The 14,156-nt window shown below is 32.8% G+C and overlaps 2 protein-coding genes and 1 non-coding gene across 5 annotated transcripts; 2 read left to right on the top strand and 1 right to left on the bottom strand.

The window, feature by feature from the left end:
• The first annotated feature begins 1,142 nt into the window (after positions 1 to 1,142).
• Positions 1,143 to 5,548, top strand: LOC8259817 (sucrose-phosphatase 1). Of its 2 annotated transcripts, none has more exons than XM_015722343.3 (9): positions 1,143 to 1,321; positions 1,528 to 1,613; positions 1,694 to 1,993; positions 2,183 to 2,284; positions 2,388 to 2,582; positions 2,703 to 2,993; positions 3,834 to 4,020; positions 5,148 to 5,194; positions 5,270 to 5,536. In XM_015722343.3, exons 2-9 carry the CDS (start codon positions 1,554 to 1,556, stop codon positions 5,351 to 5,353), a joined length of 1,266 nt encoding a protein of 421 aa, XP_015577829.1. In that variant the 5' UTR covers positions 1,143 to 1,321; positions 1,528 to 1,553; the 3' UTR covers positions 5,354 to 5,536.
• Positions 5,549 to 7,145: 1,597 nt separating this feature from the next.
• Positions 7,146 to 7,217, bottom strand: TRNAC-GCA. Its single transcript has one exon. It is a non-coding gene; the product is annotated as a tRNA-Cys (tRNA).
• A 473-nt stretch (positions 7,218 to 7,690) lies between these two features.
• LOC8259792 lies at positions 7,691 to 12,612 on the top strand. 2 transcript variants are annotated; one of them, XM_002524051.4, is made up of 3 exons: positions 7,731 to 8,600; positions 11,745 to 11,831; positions 12,011 to 12,612. In XM_002524051.4, exons 1-3 carry the CDS (start codon positions 8,597 to 8,599, stop codon positions 12,301 to 12,303), a joined length of 384 nt encoding a protein of 127 aa, XP_002524097.2. In that variant the 5' UTR covers positions 7,731 to 8,596; the 3' UTR covers positions 12,304 to 12,612. The 2 variants fall into 2 exon arrangements, 1 of the variants encoding a protein (XP_002524097.2); XR_007214447.1 differs by lacking the exons at positions 11,745 to 11,831; positions 12,011 to 12,612 and adding an exon at positions 9,650 to 9,905 and having other exon boundaries at positions 7,691 to 8,600.
• The last annotated feature ends 1,544 nt before the right edge of the window (positions 12,613 to 14,156 follow it).

Raw genomic sequence — 14,156 nt, 5'->3', positions numbered from 1 at the left:
ATACTAAAAACGTGAAATGACTATTTAAGTATAGAATAAATATTAAAAATAAATTTTAAAATGTCAAATAGTTATTTCCAATTCTAAAAAGTATTTTAATTATATTTTTAATAATAATAATATATTTATTGTATAAAAATATATAACTCAAACAAGAAAAATGCATGTTTTCTAATCCTAATTACATAAAATATTAATTTTATTTGTACTGTCAGTTTTGCATATAATTAAGAAAATAATTACTAGTTATTTTTAAAATAATTTTGTTTTCTTTCATTAATTTTAATTGAAATATTAACATCTTGAAAAATACTTTTAGATATTTCTAAATTATTTGTATTTTTAATCATTATAGTTATTATTTTTAATTAAAATAATAATAATTATTATACAATGGCATGTTTGGTTTATCAATGGAGTTGGTGGCTGATGGCTGATAGCTAGTAGCTAATGGCTAATAAACTAAACCGTTTAGTAAAATTTTATTAGCGATTGCTATTAATATGTTAAATAACCATTGAATGTATAATTTATTGTTAAATATATTTTATTTTATTATACTATATTTAATCAAATTAATAAAATAATTTATATTATTTTTATAGTTAATTTTTAGTTTAATTATATTTATTATTAAAAATATTTATAAAATTTATTTTAAAAATAAAAATTTAATTTAAATTCTACTAATAAATTTTTTTAATTTTGAATACTGTAATTTTTAATATTATATTTATTTAACTATTAAAAATAATTTGAAAATAATAATTATTTATTTTAAGATATATAAAAATTAATTTAGATAAGTTGTTATTAATAATAATAAAAAATTAATAACGTCTAAAAAAATTAAAAGCAGTTATCGGCTGTATTAAATTTTTAAATCAATGAATATAGACATAAGGAAATAAAATTATATCAACTTAAAAAAAAGTCGAGAATATGCTCTTTTTGTAATTTATATTCTTTATTTTTTATCTTCATTTCTTTTTTACTGGTCGTCCGATCTTTCATCAAGATCATCAATGTTCACCGTCACCACCAACATCACCGTCGAATCCAAACTTGTGGCCCCCACTTCTCCATGTGTCCCTGTCCTTTACATACAAGTTTCCAAATTCAGTTTTTATGAACTCTTTTGTCTCTCTCCTCTTTCTCTTTGAGAAATTCTTAAGCATTCCCTATCATTTTTTTTATATTATTATTTAACAAAAAAGAAAAAGCGCCAAGGAATTTGGATCTAATTCCCTTGTGATATTATCTTATTGAAAGGCCATAAAGCAGTTACAGGCTCTCACCTTCCGATTACGTATTGTTTGGGGTCTCTGTTTTTTCTTTTTTTCTTTTTCCATTTCCGTTGGCACATTCAATTTTGCTGTTGCATTCTCTTAGATTGTGTGATTTTTCTTTACAATTTAGGTTTTGTTCGGTTTGATGTTAGTGACCTATCTTAGTAAAATTTATAGTATTACTATTTCGGATTGTTATGGAAGTTTATTGATATTGTTGGCACTGGCTTTATTGCAGGGGTTAAGGATTGCAATAGGGTAGTAATGGATCGGCTCAAAGCTCCTGCTCGCCTCATGATAGTTTCTGATCTTGATCATACAATGGTAGCTTTTCTAACTTGGCTTCTCTTAATTTTCATTTTTATATTCTAGTGGTTTTATGGAAAAAGTTTCTCTCGTTGCAGGTTGATCATCATGATCCGGAGAATATGTCCCTTCTTAGGTTCAATGCATTATGGGAAGCACATTACCGTCATGATTCTCTGCTGGTCTTTTCCACTGGAAGGTCCCCTACACTTTACAAGCAGCTGAGGAAAGAGAAGCCCATGTTAACACCAGATATAACTATAATGTCTGTGGGAACTGAAATCACATATGGTAATAAGATGGTTCCAGATGATGGTTGGGATGAAGTTCTTAATCAGAAATGGGATAGGAACATAGTCACTGAGGAAACAAGCAAGTTTCCTGAACTTACTCTTCAGGTATAACTAAAAAATTATGGCATTGGTTCTCTTATTGAAGGCTTTTACTTTAATAATTGGTAGTTTGATTGATTATTCTCCAAAACTTTCCTTCGCGAAATTATCTTGAAAAGGGATTTTTGTCGCTCGTTTTTGGCCGGGTGTTGGTATTTTCTATCACTGAGTAATTTAAAGTGATGGGTAATGCAGTCGGAAACAGAGCAACGGCCACACAAGGTCAGCTTTTATGTTGATAAAACTAAGGCTCAGATAGTAACCAAGGTGCTTTCGGAGAGATTCGCAAAACGAGGGGTAACATTTCAGTTTTGAACCATGAACAGTTCAATACTTGAGTTAACTACTATTATACCTGTTCATTTAGCTCTTAGATCTTTTTTCTCCTTCTTATTTGCAGTTGGATGTTAAAATAATTTATAGCGGAGGAATGGATTTGGATATACTTCCACAAGGTGCTGGCAAAGGACAGGCTCTTGCATATTTGCATCAGAAGTTTAAGACTGAGGGAAAACTACCTATCAATACTCTTGTGTGTGGTGACTCTGGAAATGATGCTGAACTATTCAGCATTCCAGATGTCCATGGTGTTATGGTAGGAACTGTCAAGTTCTTTTATCATTGTTATTGTTCAGCCATATTTCTGTGTTGGGACTTGAGGTTAACTTTGCAAGTTTTTCTCTCTTTAACATTATTTGGATGTGTTTTTTCGCAGGTCAGCAATGCACAAGAAGAATTATTACAGTGGTATGCAGAAAATGCTAAAAGTAATCCTAAAATAATTCATGCAACTGAGAGGTGTGCAGCTGGGATTATACAAGCTATTGGTCATTTTAATCTTGGCCCAAATGCTTCTCCAAGGGATACAATAGACTTTTCAAACCATGAGCTGGAAATTGTTACTCCTGGCAAGGCAGTAGTAAATTTTTTCTTGTTCCTTGAGAAGTGGAGGCGGGGAGAAGTTGAAAATTGTGAGATGTACATGGCAGGCATGAAAGCTGATTGTGTATGCCTATTGTCCTCTTTTTCTTCTTAGGTTGCGATATATATGGCGTGCAGAAGTTGGAGTTTAGTTTCTTTGTTTAGTATGTATATCTGAACCTGATATTTTGCCAATCCTAACCCACCCAATCAACTACTGAGCCAAGGCCCTATATATATCTGAACCGGATATCTTGCCAATTCCAATGCACCCAATCAACTACTGAGCCAAGTCCCTGTGTATATTTGAACTTGATATCCTACCAATCCCAGTTCACCCAATTAACTACTGAGCCAAGGCTCAAAGTGAACTTATTTAAAACTATGGAGAGTTAGGTTTTCCATGATGAACTAATATGGCAGGTTTAGACGAATGGAGGAGTGCAATTTGATTCATTGCTTGTTATCTATTGAAGGGCTTTGTAATCTCAGATATTGTCTTTATCATTCACATAAATTAACATAGTCAGGTCCCATTCTTTGGTTATCCCATTTACTCTGACACAGAAGGTGCAATCTCTGTGTCCATGTCCCTACTACTAGTGTTGGGGGTCATAATCTTGCAAGGATAGTTATTGTTTTCATAAATTGTCAAATTGGTGGGATATTTCTTGAAAAAGCTATAAATTTGAGATACTCCTCGTGAAGATAGATTTTGTATTAGAGCATTTGTAATGGTCATTGCTTTTTATAGTTCTGTAATCATGCTTATGGTGATTATTTGCTGTTTCCTTTCTTGGATGTTTTAAAATATGGGGAATAATAGGTATGAGTTATGCATGTTCATGTCCCATGTTGCCTGCAGGGTACTTGAGCAAACCTGTCTGTTTTATACTAATCTGGTCAATATCCTATTTGGTGGCAGGATTCATCCGGTGTCCTTGTCCATCCCTCTGGTGTTGAACTATCACTTCATGATGCTATAAATAGGATCAGGAGTCACTATGGTGACAAACAGGGAAAACCATTTCGGATTTGGGTTGATAAGATATTATCTACAAAGATTGGTTCAGATACTTGGTTAGCGAAGTTCAATCTGTGGGAGTTATCCGGTGAGACTTTAAATTGATAATGATGATGATATGTCCTCTCTGTTGCTTGCTGCCCATTTGTATCTCGTGTTTTATCTATAATGCTAGTTGACAGCATGGTGCTCCCATTCCTTGGTTCTCACATAGTCTATTTTTCAGGTTATTGTTGAACACATTAGGGGCTAATTTTATGGTTGTCATACCGAATTCTCAAATTTTTGTTTTCTGGGCACTCATGCATCTAGTTCGGCAGTCAGACAGCATTTAATACTTGATCTCTAACACCCCTATAGCAGAGTGCAGGAGTAATTCTTTACGCCAAGGGCTATATATTATCTTTAGAATGTCTCCATATGTCCCAGCTGTAAGCCTTGTAGGCTGACACACTAATTATCTTTATTTGGGTCCAATCAAGCAGTTTGGTGAATATTCAGATATGCTAGGATGAAACTCTATGTAGTTCCATTGTCAATAGAAACAATTATGATTTAGAAATTCTAGGTCAATAGGTATAAGTTGTTTCGTTGGTTCAGCATGCTTCTAGATTCTCCTCTGTATGATCATGTGGATCCTTCACCTTGGTTGACGACTGTGGTTGCTGGAAATGCCACACCAATGAAACCTGCTAAACTTGTACTAATTCAAGACTTCTCAATATATTCAGGCAAAATAATGGTACACAAGTTTGTATAGCATAGATGCTGCAACACTCTAGGTGAACTTGACTACTGCTTCCAGACTTCTTACAAACAGAATCATTGAAAGTTAAAGCCATCTGTATCTAACTACTTGTAAGAATGTGATAATTGGAAGATAGGATCATGAATTTGTTGTAATGATTATCTGGCATCTTTTAAATTAGCAAATATATTCTCTTGATATGAGTAAAATTTAAGAAACATCATCATTTATGGTTGTTAGAGCATAACCAAGTGACTAGAAGTATACTTCGTATTAGTAAGATATTAGGGCATAAAGGCCAAAGTTCGTGCAATTCTTTTATTTGTTAACTATCTGGGTTCTTCCATATATACATCCTTCATTTCTGCTAACAAATATTTGACGCTTACCTGTTAAATCGTAAGCTTTTTCCTTATTAAGCCCGTTCTCTATTCTCCATCATGTGGTTCATTTATTAATTCTTGCAGGTGAGGAGCAGCAAGGTTGTGTGAACACTGCCATAATGACTATAAAGGTAAAATTTGAAATTAATCATTTAGTTAATGCTGATGTAGTTCTTGTCTGAGGTGAACGATCTTCTTGGTTTTAGAATGCCGAAGCAACTTATATGCACGTGCATCAGACATGGTTGGAAGGATCAGGAGCTAAAGATCAATCAACCTGGCTCTTCTAGACTTCGGTTGCAGGACTGGCTGGGACTGGGACTGGGACAGCAGATGCTCACAAGTTCCTCTGTTAAAATAAAAAGTTATTGAATGATGATATTCCAGTTCTGTAACTTTACAATTGATGTATGAAATCAACTTTGTGAAGATGACACTTTTTAAATGGTTAAATGAAATAGAAATTTACCAAAGATCACCAGTCATGCATATCTTGGAGAATTGTGACACTGTTTAAGGATTTCTGTTTTGGTAATCTATGGTACTGCATAATCTCCAAATCATGCCAGGCAGATTAGTGTCTACACACAATACCATTATGGAACTAGGACAGGGCATTGTGGGCAGCTGTTCTTTCAGTATGTTCATGCCTATACACTTTTTCAGGGAAGCATGAGCTGCTAGTAAAATAAGTAAACCAAGTCATTAGACAAGACCTGTCCTGCGGATTTGATTCCTACCCCTCATATTTGGCTTCGGCTTAGTTCAAAAAGTAGCCCAAGCTCGGAACCAACCATGCCCTACCGACCAACCCCATAGTCTGACTTATGCGGATTCGATTCCTACCCCTCATATTCGGCTTCGGCTTAGTTCAAAAAGTAGCCCAAGCTCGGAACCAACCATGCCCTACCGACCAACCCCATAGTCTGACTTATGCTAGTCGTACTGAGCTTAATGATGGATTTGATATATTGGCCTCACTTCATGGAGAAAGAGAGGTTAGTGACCCGGGGGTAGGCGACTCAATCAATAGGAATTCTATTTGGAATGCTTAGGCCAATTATCTTTTTCGGAATTAGTGGTATGGCTTTGAAGCCCAAGAAATGATCCAGTCCCCTAGACGGGCAGGAACCTTTCCTGGAAGCTCTCCCTCCCAGTTTGTTTCCACCGAGCTAAAACAAGAGTCATCGTTTAAAACTTATTTTGCTTCAATCTCGACTATACAAAACAAAGAAAAAATTGAAGATTTAGTTACGATTAGAAATATACTTTTCTGTCTTTTTCCATAGATCTTTTACTCATACTCATTCAATTGAATGGATTGATCTAATTAATAAAAATTATGTTTCGTAATTTCATAATCCAATTTTTTTCAATTAGAAATTCAAAAGATTGGATTCAAATCATGAGAATGTATATTCTTCCTCGAATTTTTCATTGAGAGATAAAGGATTAAATCTTTTTAAGAAATAAAATTTTTCACCCGAATATGGAGCCAATGATCCCTTAACTATTAGAATAGAGTTAATAGAACGAATCACACTTTTACCACTAAACTATACCTGCTATGATGCGATTATTGTATATAAATGAACCTTTTGTCGAGTAAGACATTTTGAATTTATTTTCAATTTTCATTTAAATTTAATATATAATTATTAAAATTAAATTCTGTATATAGCGCTAACGCTTTGCGTTCTTTCTATTTCATCCCATTTCATTCCGGGATAGGCGGCTAATACTAATCTAATAAGTGAAGTAGTCGTCGTCTGACCAATTGGCTCGGACACCAGACCGCTCGTGCCCGCCCATTCTGTCTCGCCCTAAATGGAGTGGCTTTCTTAGTTAGGTTGCGCCCCAACCCGAGTAATTAATGAAACTGATGCTAAATTAATGAACTATTTATCTTTTTTCATAAATGTCTCTTTATTTTGAATCATTTTCACAGAAGAAATTAACAATTTAAAAAGGAAGAAAAAAAAAAAAAAAAAGAAAAGGAGAGAGAGAGGGTGGGGCTCTTGGTGCGGGCGTCCTTTGAGCAGTTGAACATTAGAACTTAAAAAATTAGAAATGATTAACGGAAGGGCCCAACCGCGATCGAACCGGTGACCTCTTGATCTGCAGTCAAATGCTCTACCACTGAGCTATGGACCCTCAATGTGAGTCCTCTCAAGGCAGAATATAAGAATGTAGTCTTCTGTGAAAACATTATACTTTAATCGAAGAATATCATAAGAAATCTGATTCTAATTTAATTATTCTTATTAAAAAATAATATAAATATAAAAATACGCATCGTTTTAATAAAATTAATTGATAAAACATGTTCAAAGAGTAAGAATATATGTTAAGCATCAAATATTGAAGCTGACGAATAATCAACAATATTATTTTAAGTTTTCTCAAAAAAAGTTGAAGAATACAACTTTGTATAGTATATTTTAATATAATTTAAATTATTAAAAATAATAATTATCAACTAGTTATTTTATTTAATAATTTTAAATTAAATTATGTAATAATTAGATATTATATTAAAAATAAAAATATTAAAGCAAGTAAAAGAGTATTAATTAATTATTTATTTTTATAAGATATTAAAATTAATCTTATACTAAAATAAAATTTTAATGATAAATATATTTAAATGAGTAATGATATTTAATAATAAATGTAAGGATAAAAAGAAAAAAGAAACTGTGAGAAAAGAAAAGAAAAGAAAAGAAAAAGGCTGGGCAATCAAGTATTTTGGTTGTTGGAGAAATTTAAAAACTTTCCCTTAGACCCACAGATCCAAAAGTTTGTATCTTTGGATTCTTTCTTTGTTTCCAGACCTAATGTTCGTTTGTTTTTGGTTTTCCAATGGAAGGGCTAAAGTAAAGTTTGAGTTAATTTTTGACTAGCAGGCTGGCTGTATTCCAAGCTGACGACTGCAAATTTTATGGCCACCAGTTGTTTCTTCTTGTTTTCTTTTCCTTTCTTTTGAATCTCAGTAAACTTCAAAGGGAGAGGTATCAATACAGTTACAGACACAGTGATGATGATGATGGCTGTGAGAAAAAGAGCCCACGACAGTTTGCTTTGATTGCTTAATTCATAAGTCATAATAACCAAATAAAGAATCCAAACCTCCAGTCCAGGTGCTTTCAAATAAGACTTCCTACGTGCCATTCCCACGTGGCAACTTCCACCATTTCCCACTCCCTCTCTAGACACCTGTGACTTACCCCTGCTGATTCACTTTACTCATCTCTACCCTCTTTTTCCTTCAAACCTTTTTTAAATTCCACCTCTAACAGTTCCGATCCCTCGTCCCTCTCTTTATATTGTAATACCCCTCTCAAACAGTAAAGAAAGAGAAAGAGAGAGGTGTAAACGACGACGTATACGTTTCAAGAAATGGGTCTCAGAATTGTTTACGGTGTGGTTTTCCTTTCTTTCTCCTGTGCTTGCGTCAAGCTTCTCCATCTCTTCCTTCACCCTATTTTCTACTTCACTTCTTAATTCTAAACTCTCACTCATTTTCCATCAAAATGGGTTAGTCTTCTTTTTCCATTTTTTATTTTTTATTGTTTATTTTTTATTTTTAATTTCAATTCATGTATGAACTTATTATAGCACTCTGGGTTGGGGATCAAGTTTTTGCTGGTCCCCTTTATCAGTGTTTGTGTTGTTATTGTGATTATCTTTTTGGTTAATCACATACTCAGATCTGCAGCATATGTGTTTCTTGGTTTTGTTGTGTTGTTATGTAGTGATGTGGGTTTGCTTCATTACTGTATTTGATGTTATACTTGTTAAATGACAATTTCTTAATTTCTGTGTGTTATGTTCTTCTTCTTCTTTATTTTTTTTAAAAGAAAGTTTTCTCTTTATCATATATATGCTGTCAATGAGTTAACAAGATTTTGTAAATAAATCAAAATTATTTAGCACATTGTCCGTTGTTGAATTTAAAGCATTCCCAAACTGATCTTAATTCAGTTTGCTTAATAGCTTGATCAGTAAATTAAATATCTATTGTTGTAACAGCACTATGAAATTCTATTATCTCATATATAACCATCATTTTATGATAGGAATTCAATAAACAAAAGTTGTTGGCTCAAGAAAGAATAAAACAGAGTGCAAATAGCTCCAGAATTAAATGTGGCAAATTTCTTGCATAAAAAACAAAAAGGTAAAAAAAGGTGGCAACACTTCAAAACTAAAGATGATCAGAACTCACATGTTTACCAGCCACCCGTATCAGCCACACACACAGTAGCTTCTTGGTGGTTTATTTATTATTTTTGCTTTTTAATGGGGCTACGTAATTTTAAAATTTATTCTTAACAAATTTGGAAGTCGAGATAGTAGGGGATGTGACAGAAAGAAATTAAGCATGTCTCAGCTCAGACAAATCACATCCCAGCAAATCATAAAGGTCTCAATTTGCTCGAACCCATCTCTAATTAGTGCAACAAAACAAATTATCCAGTGTGTCATGTAAGTATTGTAACTGCTGCGAAACGACAATCCTAAAAATACTAGTGCGGCATCATACCTACTCTGGTGTTTACAGGGGTGGCTTTTGCGTTTTCTAGGTAAAAGGAGTTCTAATGAAGCTGGAGACTTGCAGAAAGAACGATACTGTTTTTCAGGGTTAACTTCGATAATTTTCAGGATAGCAGCAGTGGAGATGAATTGTATTGTTCTCTACAGACACTTTTATCTTAGAAAACTTTAGATCAGAAACAGTTTCCCATAATTTAAATTTTCATTTTATCAACGCATTATGTTTCATAATTCCAACAAGTTGGTCTATGATCTTCTTTAGCAATTAGCTTATCTTTTAAGAGATGTTACAGTCTTCTACTATGGCAAAATCAGGAATGACGTTTTATTTAATAATGGAATGGTATTTGATTTGATTTGATTAAGCAAAGAACAATTCAACTTTTATGAGGTTTGGATATTGGATTTCACCAATTACACTCGGGTTGTTACTCCTTGGTGCATTCTACCACACAAACTTCATGGAACCAAATTTGATGCAACTATTGCTCATAATAATGACTTAATTCAAAATTTGGGTGGACCGGGTTTAGCTCCGGTTTGTCCAGGCTTGAATTTTGAGGAAAAGTATCTATATTTTATTTTTGGTTAAATTTATGGTATTCCTTTTTTATTTTTACTGTATTAAATTATTAAGAATATAACTTTTTTAATTATTTTAAATTACGGTTTTTGTTTTTTCTTGGTTTTGCTTTAGTTATTTTTAGATAAAAAATTAAAAAATAAATAAATAACGAAAAATAATCATACTGTAAATTAGAAAATAAAAGTGAGAAACAATAATTTTTGAAGAAAAATTGATATAGTAAAAATGATAATTTTTTGTTGATTTAAAAATATTTCTTAATTGAAATTTTTAGTCTTAGTCCGAGCTTGTCTAGCCCACGCTATGTGGTTTTAGAATTTTAATCAACCCATATATAGGTCTAGAATTTTGACCTTCTCGTCTGATCTTTAAAAATATATAATTTTTTTACTTATATTATTTCAGGCTAATCAAATTTGTTGAACTGCTATTCAAGAGCATATAGATGAGATGATAAGGGTATTTTTTAGTTTAACTAAGCCCGAATTTGAATATTGATAAATGAGATGATAAAGGTATTTTCTAATTTAACTAAGCCCGAGTTCGAATATTGAATATACAGTTGCGTTAAAAGTTTTATCTATGACGCTATAAATTAACTCTAAATATATATATAAAAAATTAAAAGTATTTGTTAAGATATTTCAGCTAGACTTGGGCGGCCCGGACGGGTGCCGAAGCCATGGACCATGCCTAAGTTAGCAGCTTATATGCTCCAAGTACTTGGGAAGCAATGGTTTTATGATACGATACTGAAATTTGTTCCTCTTTGGGTACCTCGAAGTTGAGTTTGAACTAGTTGCAGAAGAATCCATTATTTCAGCTGTTCAACAAAAGGAATCAATTGATTGTGGACTCTGAGATACTATCTCTGTATCTTGTGCTCGTGAATTGTGGTTTTCAATTTTGGTTTTAGAGAGACTAATTGGGTGGCGTAAACAAGCCCTCTCTTTCAAAGTTTGGCTCCAGAGCCTTACTTCTGTGTTATTTGTTTATTTACTAATGTTAAATCAGTTATCTGTGGGATTAAAAAAAGGGATATAGCTAATTGACTAATTTTGTTTTATTATAATTGGAAAAAGAAGACTATAAATAACATAGATAAACCAAAATAATAATAATAATAGTAAGAGTTGAAGATCATCCATTAGAATTTATAGTCAATTCCCATATGAGATGCATGTTACTATTAAAAGGTATTTTTCTTGTGTAGACCGTCGATTACCAAACTCTTTCTTTCTTTTTCACATTACAAAACCCACCAACTTGCTCTTCCCTTTTTCTTTATTATTACAATTATTTATTCCCAAAACTGAAATGTTCCTCGTATCTTCCTCTCTTCTCTTCTCACCTCTGGCCTTTTCTCATGACTCTTTCTCCTATAAAATTTCATGAAATGTTTTCTTTTTGTCACTTTGTCACTTCCTAGTCTAAGAGAGAAAAAAAAAAAAAACTTACAAAGAGAAAGAAAGAAAGAAAAATGTCAATTCCTAATACTAATAGTACTATGGGGCTTGGTTTCATGGCTGCCTTTGCAGTTTCAGGCAGCGTGGTTCTCATTGCTCGTCAAGTTCATAAACGCCTCGTTTCTGATTTTATGAAGAAGATTGAATGTGAATTAATGGGTACGTTTCGTTTCTTCTTTCTTTGTCTCCCTTATTTCTTTTATTTATTTTTCAATAAAAAAGTCTAAGCGTTGAACTTATATCCCTATCTGCAACCATACGAAGTTCGTGTTGGTTTCTGAAATATGTATGCAAAATTTGTGTTAAATTTTCTCGATTGGTCCTTTGGTTTTGTATAGGAAGGAGATTATCATTATCATCGTCATCATGCCAAGAAAAGAAAAGGGTTCGATTTGCAGAAAATGTGATAGAGCCGTCAGGAAACAACAAAGAATATCGGAACAAGAACTTGGTGAGGATATCGGAAGGTGACAATGTGTTGAAGATTATGGAAGATGTGAAAATAAACCAGAGGAATTATGGTCATGGTGCAAAATTGATGGAAGCCATGCCTTTAAATAGGCAAGTTTTGTATAAAGGGATACTCGAGTACAGAACCCTTAAAGGGTGTAACGACTTTTCATCAGCTTGATAATTTTGTTCATCCCTTTTTGTGGTTTTGTGTGTTGGGAATAATGGAATGGTATTCCATTTGTAAATTTGATTTATTTTTCTTTTATGTTCATGTTTGGCAGATTAAGTTTTTCTTCTTTTGAACTGAATGGAGTGTCCAAGGCTGTGAATATGAATTCCATGGATTCTCATTCTGTTTCAGAAAAACCTGAAGTAGAAATTTATGGAATCTAGTGGGTTTTGGCTTGATAATTCAATGCCTTAATTGACCAAATGTTGGTCATTGTATATAATAAATATATGAAAATTTTCGATGAAGTTTAGTGCACTTTCTGTTTTCCTTTTTTTTCTTTCTGTTTATTCCCTATTTATTTTTCTGTTGTGCCCCCATTTTTCTGTTGGATGTTTAATGAATTCTACAAGCAACCAATGAAGGTGATAGCTTCTTTTATATAAACTTCCTAGATTTATTATATTCTGGATGATTTTTAGAATGCGTTCTCTTAGCATGTGATATGGGTTCTGGATGCTTAAAGTCCAACTTTGACTAGTTAATATATTAATAATACTTTTAATTGTAATTTATAAATATAGAAAAAGAATTTGAAATTTCTGATGTTGTCAATTATATCAGTTATTATACTATTATTTTATCAAATATATAGAAAGACCAATCAGTGACAAGAACCTGTGAATGGTACCATTCACTCATATCAGCCAAAACTCACCAAATGTAGCCATCTTTGAATACATCTTACATCCTTAAAGAATTGTATACAATAAAATGGAAGTTTAGAAAACAGAACTCCTACAAAAGCAACTCTGACATCACTCCATTTGAGCATTATCCCCCCAGAGCCTGAATATGGTGGTAGCTAATAAGCCGAAAGTGCATAGTATCCTTTTATGTTTATGGTCCTCGATTGGAGCGGAGGTGCTTGGTCTAGCACCGGTGGAAGTATCCTGCTGAAATGCAATTCTCGTTGAGCGTGACTATACGAGTTTTCTTTCGTTGCAAATGTTCGAAAATCCATAATTTAATTTTGGATAAAATCTAAGCCCGTGACTGTAATATCAACTTTGAGATGAAATCCACATTTGTTACCATGGCACTAACCTCGGAGTCAAGCGAAAGAAATCCAACCAATGCATGACCTGAGTGTTCTTATTAGAAGCATAAATGCCTCAGAAAACTATCCCCTATAACTCACTCGAACCGATGCCCTTACAGGATGGTGATAGCACTTCTTGCCGGTTTCTTAATCACTTAATGGAGTTTATTTATTGGGCTTTAATCTTTTTCTTTCAGCTGCTAGGCCTAATTTATATGAAAGGATACTGTATTGGGTTGTTAGCCCTCTTCAATACCAAACACTTTTCTATTAGTGAAATAAATTATGGCCCAATTTAGGTCCTAAAGTATCTGGAGAACAAGATGTCACCATATATTTGTAAAGGTGAATGTAATGTACTTCAACTCATAGGTTAACACCTTTTATTTTTCTTCTCTATTTTGTTTGGACTTAGGATGAATATGTTGTTCGAAATTCTTTTTTTCAGTCGGATATCTTTGTCCACTCATAATTTGGATGCTGACCTGTTATAATTCCCTATTGTTCTAATTTTCTCATCTTAATTGAATTAGGTTAGTCTTGTATGTAATTATTAATATATAAAGACGTTTTAATTAAATACGTGCTCCTTTCTTTCAATTTTTTATATATAGATAATGATAAAAACTAAATCCATGAAATCACGATGTAATTGATTTTAATTTTTAAGACACATATGTTTACTCATGACAGTTCTTTTTCTTGTATTGGGATAGAAAGAAACTTTATATTTTGGAAAGAAATTCAGAAAATCTTACAA

Source organism: Ricinus communis, chromosome 10, assembly GCF_019578655.1.
Source record: "Ricinus communis isolate WT05 ecotype wild-type chromosome 10, ASM1957865v1, whole genome shotgun sequence".
Lineage (NCBI taxonomy): Eukaryota > Viridiplantae > Streptophyta > Magnoliopsida > Malpighiales > Euphorbiaceae > Ricinus > Ricinus communis.
This window is presented reverse-complemented; position numbering and strand designations above follow the sequence as displayed.

Excerpts from the sequence above, each read along its gene's own strand:
- LOC8259817 (XM_015722343.3), top strand. The coding sequence starts at position 1,554 with ATGGATCGGCTCAAAGCTCCTGCTCGCCTCATGATAGTTTCTGATCTT. Across the intron at positions 2,285-2,387 it reads AGAGATTCGCAAAACGAGGG|TTGGATGTTAAAATAATTTA; the intron begins GTAACATTTCAG and ends TCTTATTTGCAG. Across the intron at positions 2,994-3,833 it reads CAGGCATGAAAGCTGATTGT|GATTCATCCGGTGTCCTTGT; the intron begins GTATGCCTATTG and ends ATTTGGTGGCAG.
- LOC8259792 (XM_002524051.4), top strand. Across the intron at positions 11,832-12,010 it reads GATTGAATGTGAATTAATGG|GAAGGAGATTATCATTATCA; the intron begins GTACGTTTCGTT and ends GGTTTTGTATAG.